Below are 11055 nucleotides of genomic sequence, written 5' to 3' on the forward strand. Positions count from 1 at the left end.
CCAAGATCAGACTTTTGCCTTAACATCAGAAAAAATGTCAGAAAACAAAAACACAATGACAGCAGCAAAACTACCAACCTGTCTCTTATTTTGAAATTGCACTTTGCTTCATGTAATTCTGATTTTTCTTTCTGGCAGAAAGCACAAACATTTTATTTTGTTCCTGTGGAGGTAAAAAAAAAAGTCTAAATCAAAAAATTTTGGACACACAGATTTCAAGTCACACTCGAATCCAATTTGACATCATTGTTAAATCGTGGGATGGATATTTGTGTGAATGCACAGAGGTGATTAGATATGGGAGTGAATGCAAATGAAGGAGAATGTTGTGATTGTGCGCTATGGAAGGCGTTCAATAGCAGAGGCGATAAGTGCTGTTGTAATCAATTGATTGTGTGAGGAACCAGCAGGTGACGGTGTATGGATGGAGGAGAGGTGGAGGCAGGAAATGAGGAAATGAGAGGAGGGGAGGAGGGACGGAGGACGAGATAGAGGGGAGGCGAACGTGAGGAGTCATGTTGATGGGAATTGGTTTAGTTTGCTCTGGTGGGTGACGGGAATTTGCGGGATCTGAGATCTGGGGGACTGAAGGTGATCTCCTCTCTTCTCCTCCCTCTCTTCCTCCCTTTTGCTCACCACTACTCCTCGCGTCTACCAGTGCCTCTCATTTTTCCCCCCTTCTCTTCCTTTTGTTCCCTGCCACCTTTTGCCCTTACGTCCTTTCTACATTTTAGTAACCTTTCCTCCCCTTTTGTCCTTCCTCTCCATTTCCTCCCTTTTTTGTCACCTTTCTCCCTACTGTGGATCTTTTCCTCCTTTCTTCAATGCCACCCCTCTTTAGAGGGAATAGACAAACAGCCTCCTTTTCTCTCTCCTCATGTTTATTCCTTCTTTCTCTTCCCTTTTTCCTCTTTTTGTCATCCTTCTTGTCTCCCCTCCTTGTGGCCCTTCATTATAACACCAATCCTCACTCCCTACCTTACATCTTTTCATCCCTTCTTGTTCCCTTCTTCCCATTTCGGGGTTAATACATGACAACAGCCTCCTCTCCTCTCCTTCTTTTCTTAATTTATCCTCCTTTCTTTTTTTTCCAGTTCCTTTTGTGTAACCCATTATCCCGTCCTGTTCTCCTCCTCATCTCTTTATTCTACGGCCTTCCAACTCTCCATCTTTCCTCCACTCCTTCCTTCTTGTTGTCTCCACCTCTCCTCATGTCTTAGCTTCAGCTCCTCTGCATTTTTGCTCCTCCCTAATATTTCCCTTTTGTCACCTTTCTCCCTTGGCTCCTTTTCTTCTCCTCCTCCTCTCCATCCTAATCCTCTCCTCCGACCTTAGATCTTTTCCATCCTTTCTTTCCTTTTTTGGAAGGAACAGCCTCCTCTCCTCGCCTCTTTCCTACCACCTCCTTTCCCTTCTTCCGTCTCTCTCTCCTCTGTGTTCCCAGCTGTGAGAGCTGCTGGTGAAAGCCTGGCAACATCCACAATCTCTGTGCTCTGTGTGTGTGTGTGTGTGTGTGTGTGTGTGTGTGTGTGCATGTATGTGTGTGTGTGTGTGCGTGTGTGCGTGAGAGAGAGAGATTTGCCAACATCCCCTACTGTCTTCCAGAGGTTTTGTGAAGGAGAGACACGCAGGCCTGACTAACTGATCTGCTGCCATCACCACTCAATCAAAGATGTGGTTCAACACAGCTTAAATCTGCATATCAGCTGGAGTTACACCGACACAGAGCCAAAGCTGACTTTTTTTATCAAAGACGTGATATCAGTCCACTTCTGATGCGATGGCGGCGCCTTCTTGTCCACAGCGAGTCTCAGTTTGTGGATATTATTAGTCAGAGGAGAATTTGCGGCGGTAATGTGGGAGGATTTTAAAATCAGCCTCACTAAATAGCTGTTAACCAACCAACCTTAAAACTACTGGAGTCTGACTTTGAGTGGAGGATTTGAATGTGACACAATGGATGGTCAAATTAGAAGATAATCACTGCCACAAAATATTGGTTTTTGGTTAAACAAAACAAAAAAACAGAGACAATATCACATCAGCTAAGTCACAACACCATCAAGGAGAGGTATTCATATATTACATGCTGCCACTGAGATGCACCTGCTGTAATGTTTCCATATCACACCAGCTTTTGAACCAACAAAAAGACGGATGTATAAAAGCAAAAGCCAGACTGTAAAGGTTCAACACTCCGCCGCGCCTCTTCGTCTGATTCCGAAACATTTCAAATCCGTAGACGGATATTTCACGCTGATGTTTTATAAATGAAGACGTCGCCGATGAAATGCGGAAGATGTGACATGTTCTAGAAAAAGATGAGAGATGGTAAATAACGTTTCCAGCAGCTTCCTCCGAACGTGTGTCACACAAACGAGGACGGAGATTGAGTCTTTACTGTCTGTGGTGATGAAACATATGTTGGTAGTACATAACATCTTATGTATAACATTACACTACAAACAAAGAGTTTTGTCTCCCGTCCCAAGCTGCACGAATAAAATGTGCAACAAAAAAAGTTGACTTTGTCTACAATCTCATTTAAGACATATAAAAAACAAAGTTGTTTCTCTTCGGGGAGACTATTAAACCTTCCTGTTTCTACAGGCAGTGTACCTGGATGTAACTGTGCACACAGATCCTGTCCCAGTCTAAAACACAAAGAAGATGTAAAGAAATAAAGCTGCAAATCCGTCAGTGTAATGCAGTAACGTTGTCACAGTGAAATCCGTCACAGAAAATGTCCCGTACAATATATATATATATATATATATATATATATATATATAAAATATGCTGAACTCTGTGTAGCTACCGAGACAATGAGATCACAGATATGCCAGAATGAGGATTCATCTAGTGATGCAGGAGGACCCTAAATGTCGAGTTGCTGCTCATTCATACTGATAAGAAGCAAGATGCCCCTTATTCCCATCCACCTGGACATCAGGACACCCCCTGCTGAAATCTGCCTAAATCAAATACACCAAAAAGATGAGAAAAGTAAAAATGAGTTACAAATCTTAATCAGCATTTACTCATGAGAGTATGAACCACCAGACCCCCGGCCCCCCTCCTCCCCAGGAGGAACAAACATGAAAAGACACCTCAGCTGCTCGGTTGCTACGTGAACCTGACTCACTGTTTCTTTCTCTCCAATTCAGAAAACCAGTGCCAATATTCTTAACACCAAAGCTACTGACAGAGATGAACGGATTCAGAGTGAGACAGATCTGTGGTTAACACGGTCACCTGTCTGTCTGTTTGTTAGAACTGTGATGGACTGACTATCTGCACAGCGTGTTCTCATGCATTTCACTCAACGCATAGTAATGAGCAGGTTTGTTTAAAGCCAGCCGGTAGACTCGTTTGAATTTGAACACAACGTCTCATTAGGATAAATTCAGGTTAAGGACTTTTATTATTTATCAGATACATAATCGAACTGCACCATTGCTGCTATATTTCATACGAGGCCAATGTGCTGTAGCCGATCTGACTGCTCTAAACAGGATCTGTGTTTTAACAACAAATCTGCCCTTTTCAGCACCCTCCGTGTTCATCTAATCAGTAATCACTCGGATGTAAATGAGGGTGAAATGGGTGCCTTTAGTTGCAGCTTGTGAATTCCTCACTTGGGTGCTTTTGTTTGGGGAGATGGTGTGTGTGTATAAAAAGAGGAGAGGCTTTTTTTTCGATGCGTTGCTTGTATGAGACACCCATGATGATATTTTATAGTGCGTTAAACTGTGCATTCAGAGTCAGACTGGGGCGAATTAACAGACAATACGACATGTCAAATCAGCGTGGCCGCCTGACTGATTGAATCAGATCACATTATGGTGAAAATAAAGCTGTGTGTGTGTGTGTGTGTGTGTGTGTGTGTGTGTGTGTGTGTGTGTGGATGGGGGAATACCCTTCCACTGGAACAGTCTGGAATTACGAGACTGTTGCCGTGGCAACGCAAGAATGGGAATTTCCCTAGTAACAGACCCGGATGCGGAGATACAGGGAAGAGTGGGAATATCACCTTGACAACTGTGGGAATGTCGCTGTGGCAACGGCTGGCCACGTCAGGTCGGTCTCAGAGTATAAGTGGATAAATGGATGTCAGACGAGCGGCTGGATAGACACATAAATAGAAGATGAGTTGATGCAGCGGGGCAGCCCCCTGTGGAGAAGTATTGATCTTTCATCCAGTACAGCAGGGAGTTATGCAAACAACACCCACAACACCACTGGAGGCTGTAATCATGCTCGTAATATACAACGGACGATGTGATTACAAATCTATATCTCTGCATCATAAATCACATCAAATAAGATAAATGTAATCGTACTATTTTTTAAAACACATCAGCGTTTTATATTTGCTTTCATGTGTTGGTTCACTTCTTCTTGTCCTAATTTATTACATGACTAATGACTAGTTCAAGATTGTGGATTAAAGTGAGAGTTGATTGGCTGGTTAAATTTCTGTTTCGATGTGAATGATTATTGTAGCTATTCTCACATTAATCATAGCGCATACGGACAAAATATTTATTAAAATTACAACTTTTATATATATTTTGTGTATTGTCGTATTCATAAAACAGATGCAGAATATAAATAATAAACATTGCCTCTTTCTATATAAATTAGAGGTTTGACCAAAATTAGTTCACAAGCAAAAGATCTGAAAACAGAGGTCATATTACGAGGCAGCATTTTAAAGAAAAATAAAGAAAAACGTTTAATTAATTAAGAGAGTTTAATTAGGAGAATATTAAAATTTTAGTGTCTGTAAAAATGATGCTGTTAAGTGTGGAGTGTAGGGCTTCCTACAGTTTAATATCAGTAATGAGACGACACCGAGTTTCAGTCAGAGCATAAAAACATTTTTTCTATAAAGCCCTTCTTTTCAAAATAAAACTGCGTGGCCTTGAAATTTTCCATCAGCGTAGTCACAACACCAACGAGGAGAGGTATTCATATATTACATGCTGCCACTGAGATGCACCTGCTGTGATACAGTATATCCATATCACGCCGGGTTTTGAAAAAAGGACGGAAAGACTTGGATGTGTGTGAGGTTCGCTCTCTGCTCTGCCTCCTCGTCTAATGCGAAAGATTTCAGAAATGAAACACAGATGAAACAAAGAACACAATAAGTAACATCTCCAGCAGCTTCCTCAGACCGTGCGTCACAAGAAACAAGGACAGCGAGATTGAAATGTGTGTGTGTGTGTGTGTGTGTGTGTTCATGATGTCTGGCAGGTGAACTGTTATTCTTGAATGACAAAGCAGCGAGGAATGCCACACACGTCAGCTGGAATGATATTTACTTAAAGTGTGAAAATAGGGACTGTGCTGCGCTTGTATTCGTCGGAAGCAAAAAAAAAAAACAATTTGCAGTTGCAGCGAGGAGAGAAAACACACACATCAACCTGGAAGATGTACATGTCATCTTCGCGCAGCTATACGCCGTTCCTCGAGGTGGCTGATCCCTGCCAGCACACGTAATATCTGTCTTTCTAATCTGACTAAGATTTATTACTGACGGCATCACAGGGGATTTTGACAGAGAGCTGGTTACAGGCTCCTCTTCCTCCTGCTCCCCTGCTGCACAAGATGGATCCTTCACAACGATGGAAAACACCCCTGCCTCCCTCTCTCTCTCTCTCTCTCTCTCTCACACACTGTCACACTCTTCATAAACTGGGTCAGTCTTTGCTTTTCTTTCCTTTTTTTTTCTCCGTCTCTATCCATTAGGGTATACCTTTATACACACACACACACACACACACACACACACACACACACACACACACACACATGTTCAAAGGGGATTCCCACCCTGCTCGCAGCCGGTGCAGACGGAGGCGAAGTCACTGATGTGAGAATGGGTGTGGTCACATGTAAGTGTGTGTGTGAAAATAAATAATAAAAGCGCTGCGTCTGCAGCAGTATGGGGTGATGAGAGGACGGAAAAATAAAAGCCTGTCTGTACCTGCCGAGGATGCTCCATTATATCACCTCATCCAGGTCGAGTCAGACTTTGTTTTGTCCAAAAGTCTTCCGATGACTCAGTCCCTCGGCTCCCTCCCTTCTCCTTTATCGCTCCTTCTTTCTCTCGCTCTCTTTCTTTAGTCGCTTGGTTTCATTTCAGGCATCTCTTGTTCGACTGCAAGAACCAAACTGGCAAAAGCAAAACATCTGCATTTTCAAGCATTGTCGATTTGTCAGAATCCAATCATTTGTGGCAATAACATGCATTTTTAAGTACAGTGAAGCCGTGTCTGTCTTTCTATTAGAGATGAGCTTTATAATGTGGAGAAAACACGAGAGGTCCACACATTTATCCAAGTTTTTTGGGAAAGGGAATCACACCAAGCAACATGCTGGTTAATAGGTAAACAGTAAACAGGATGCGGCTGCTTCAAAGCCACTGTAAGGCGGCTCTTTACTATCAAAAGCTTCGGAAAGAATTCATCAACGTCATTCGAGTGGAACAATGACGGCGGAGGAAGGATTAGTCCAAGAATCCTGTAATGGATTGGATGTGCTTGACTAGTCTCTCCAGAGGAAATCCCCCAGGATGCAGCAGGTTGTACGTCTTTAATGCCAAACTGTATTGTATCTCCAACGTGCCGTCTCAACGTATGTGTGTGTGTGTGTGTGTGTGCAAATTGAAATCAGGGCGACGCATTTGTACATAAATCGCATATAAATGATTCTGCTGAGGCCGACGGCGTGAAGCATGTCCCGATTTGAAAAAGGGGGAATTCGCTTCAACTCCTCCTCTCGCTCTCTCTTGGTCTGTGTCATGTAGAACCACAGCTGAAGGGCATAGTGACCAGGTTGTTCTGCAGACAGGGATTCTATCTCCAGATGGGCCAGGATGGAAGTCTGGACGGGACCAAAGACGACAGCACCAACTCCTGTGAGTAGACCCACTACACACACACACACACACACACACACACACACACACACACACACACACACACACACACACACTCGTAGACTCCATACACGACCTGTTGCGGTTATATGTTGTAGTATTTATACTACTAATTTACTGAGTCATTTTTAATGTTGGTTTAGATGGGAAAAAATATATATGGTGTTTTCATAATGGCTCTAACAGGCAGCGTGTTTTCAGGGTGGACGCCAACCGTTCGACCGAACGCGACAAGTGGCTGCTCAAAGGATTTCATTTTCTGAAGGCTGTGTTTATTGGACCTCTGCGCCCAACACAGCCTTCAGGGAGGAGCTGCAGATGGACAGCTTATTGATAAATGTTGCCGTTTGCAATATTCTAATGTGCCACTCATGGAGAAAATCAAAATGCTAATTGGTAATAACGACAGCAGGCGTCTCTCACTGGCCCAAAGTGTCCTCTCCACTCCGGCTGAGCTGGCCGCTCTGCCAAACGCCTGTTGCAGCCACTTGTTTACTACAAGTTATTTATTTATGTCTTCGCATCAGTTTTTGGCAAATGTCTACACGCCACCATTTTAAAATTTACTCGCACTTGTTGCCAAGCTTTCACTTTGTCTGGCAGAGCCACGTTCAGCGGGGAGGCGACACCGGTGTCATTTTCCTGCAAGCGTTAAAGAGAGCGGTTGTTGCCGTCTATAATCAGCTGGGTGCATATCCTCAACGTTAATGAAGCCTGTGCACGAGCGCGACAGTGGTTTAGAAAGTGTGATATTTATCGAGGATGATTACTTGCAGGTGTACTTCTGATCAATTTCTCCTGCTCAACCCTGGACACGGGAAACGCCGGTTGCTCAGAGAGATTTAACGACAATATCAGTGCAACCGTTGATTAGAAAGGAAACCAGCAGGGCGTGAGGTCCTAAACAGCACATGCGCTGCCACGGCCTTCACTACAGGTCATTGTTGTGTTCGATTTTATAATATCTCAATTACACACTAGTATGAATGTGTATATTTCCTTTAAATCAACCGTGTCAGCCCACACTTCTCTAAGCAACGCCCTTTAAAGTGTTGCAGTGGCTCCAGGAAATAAACAGTAGTCTTCGATTCAAGCTGTCATGACAACTCCTCCATCCTTGATATCACTCGCTCATCATGTTCAGCTGATCTCAGACAATTAAACTAAATGAAAGAGTTAAGCATGTTTTAAGATAACCGTGCGGAAAGAAGCTGTGTAAGCTAATCCGCTCACTGTTTGACACAAGCATGAGACTGACAAAATATTCCACTAACAAAAAAAAAAAAACTGTTGACAGTGAGGTTTGTGGATTATCCAGAGAATCTGGGACATTGTTTTTTTGAGAGAAACACACTGCTGTGGAGGCAGAAATCTGCAGAGCAGGAGATTTCAAAGGCAGGCATCAAGCTCACAGCGGGAAACAACAACATCTATATGCTGCAGCCACAGCCAGACGAGACAGGAGTCAAGTCACGAACACCTGAGAAAATTACAGTATCAATAATTGATGAAAACATCCCTTAAAATGAGACAGAGAGTGAATCTCAAGATCCACACAACGCAAAAGAAAGGTGCAGGTAAGAAACACTGGAAGGACAAAAGAAGCAGTTTTTATCAAAGAGGGGCAGAAAGAGCCGACAACAGCTACTGGAAATACTGTAATAACCTTAAAGAGGAACACACGTTTATATATCAAAAGTCCACAAGTGAAGGTTTCCTAAAAAAAAAACAGACAGAAATAAAAAGCCACACTGTCTGAAAGGCTGGACGACACCAGGGTTAAGAAGACAAATATGTGACGCTTTAAGAGGCTCGTGCTTCACAACCAGCAGGTAAACAGTCACAGCATTTACCTTGGAAATTCACCAACGCGGCGAGACAGAGAGAGGCCGGGCTTGCCTTAAATGTAGTTCGACATCATTTCTGTCGTAACAGCTGGACTGTGCGGGCTTGTCAGTGAGGCTAATCAATACCTCTGTAATAATAAGACACATGCAGGTTACAGAGGGGTTGCCCCCCCCCACCCTTTCCCCTTCTCAATCAATTGCTGATGTGCCCCATGGATATGGAAGCTTGACTTTTTACAATTACGGCCTCAAAATATTTCCTTTAGAGGGGGAAAAAGAAAAATATTTCACATCTTATGAGTGAAATAAATGGAAGAACTAAATGACAGGAAAGGATTTAGAAAAGAAAACACCAGTGACACAAGCACTGCCTTTTAAAATACCAGCCCAAGGCTATGAGGGTGTGATCAGTGGTCTGTTCCTTTATCGTCACCGACTGCTCTTCTTCAAATAACACTGACCTGACGGGAGCCCGAGCCCGAGCCCGAGCTGATATTGAAATGTCATGTACTAAATTATCTCGGTCAAAATATACAATCGGCCTCAATTCAAGGACATTGTCATTTTCTTTGGCCGAACCTCTCGGAAGGTTTTTGCACAAACAAGCTGCAAATTGCTCGTTTCAGTCGGATAAATGTTACGTGTTACTACAGCCGTCAACGCCGCATGTGACAGAAACGAAAGCGTGGGGAGGTTGGACGCAGAGTTCGATGCTAATGAAATGGAGTGCAACTAAGATGTGTAGACAAGAGGAGATGGAGAAGATAATATCTTCCAGCATAGGTGATATTAGTGTCAGGAGCCAAAGGAGAAAGGAGGCTCTAAATAAATATAAAAAACAACCAAAACCAAATAACCACACACACACACACACACACACACACACACACACACACACAACACTCAGTTTGTCTTGTTGTTTTTGGTCCTCAGCTCTGTTTAACTTAATTCCTGTGGGTCTGAGAGTCGTGGCCATCCAATCAGTGAAGACCGGCCTCTACATCGCCATGAACGGAGAGGGTCACCTCTACTCCTCGGTGAGCGCGCACAACACACACACACACACACACACACACACGCAGTATACTGTATATGTGAGCATGGGCGCTGGACAGAAGCTGCATGTCGTGGGGTGGGTGGGGCTGCTTAACCATAAGACTATCTGATCGCAGAAAACTGTGGGACTTCACTGCAGAACGTGTGATGATCATCCAGGTCCCAGGTGTTTGGTTTTGATCTTTTCAGGATTTCAATAAGAGGCAAATAGAAAAAAATATCAAAGAGTCTCTGCTTTGCTTCATGTACGAGAGCAAGGACAAACATTTGAAGTTGATGTGTGTCTTTTATTAATTATTAAAAAAAAAACAACAGGCAAACGATGGTGATGATTGATTTATCTGCGTGTCATGCTCTGCATTTCAGCTCTTGTGCACAGTAACATTAAGTACCTTTGCTGCAGGTGCAGTCAAACAGTAGCTCTCAATTATACAATTGCGTTTAAAAAGGGAGAATTTGAGGGACAAACGAAATGAAATTCAATCAACATGCATGTCAGAAGTTAACTGGGAGCCTTGGACAAATAAAGAATGATATGAAGTTTCTCTGTGGTTCTGATGAAAAGCTGAGTTTTTTTGATTGAGCCGAGAACACGGAGCAAGCAGCACATAATAACACGAAAAGCTTTTTTCATGTCAGAGGACAATGTGAGAGACCTCAACCTGGAGACAGCTTCATTAGACAAAGCAGAGATAAATAGCTTTTAATGGATTCAAGTGAAGCATTTGTCACATTATGGACAAGTAGAAACATTAATTACTTCATTATTTGTTAATTGTTAGTTATAATGCGTTTAACTGACAACTTTCCAGAAGCATTTCCTCCCTGAGCTAAAAGATTCAGAGAAACAAAAGCAAACAGAATGACACAGAAGAATATGGAAGTGGATGGAGAGAAGGAGTGGAGGAGTAGAATATGAATTATTTCCACGCTGAGAGAGTTCACACTCCTCCTCTGATGTCTCCTCTACCTGACATCATCCCTCTTTCCTCCCCTTCATTTCCTTTTTTTTGGGTGGAGACGACAGAGAGGAGGGGAAAGGAGGAGGAGACAGGAAAAGGAGAGGTGATAGGGGGAGAGGATGGGGGGGGTAGAAATGGGTGGGAGGGGAGAGGAGAGGAGATGAAAAGGAGGGAAATGAAAGAGAGAGGTGAGGAGAATAAAAGGTGAGGCCAGGACAAATGATGAAAAAAAAAAAAAAAA

At 43.1% G+C, this 11055-nt stretch overlaps 1 protein-coding gene across 1 annotated transcript in view; it reads left to right on the forward strand.

Annotated features, from left to right (window-relative positions):
- The window catches only part of LOC111665316 (uncharacterized), a 42306-nt gene that overhangs the window by 20522 nt on the left and 10729 nt on the right, over positions 1-11055 (forward strand). The window contains exons 2-3 of the mRNA XM_087177705.1: positions 6818-6928; positions 9730-9833. Coding sequence (XP_087033831.1) covers positions 6818-6928; positions 9730-9833 — 215 coding nt within the window. The remainder of the gene's footprint in view (positions 1-6817; positions 6929-9729; positions 9834-11055) is intronic.

This window comes from Seriola lalandi, unplaced genomic scaffold, assembly GCF_002814215.2.
Source record: "Seriola lalandi dorsalis isolate HSWRI2012SDOR001 ecotype SW California unplaced genomic scaffold, Sedor1 jcf7180002054630, whole genome shotgun sequence".
In the NCBI taxonomy this organism is placed as follows: Eukaryota; Metazoa; Chordata; class Actinopteri; order Carangiformes; family Carangidae; genus Seriola; species Seriola lalandi.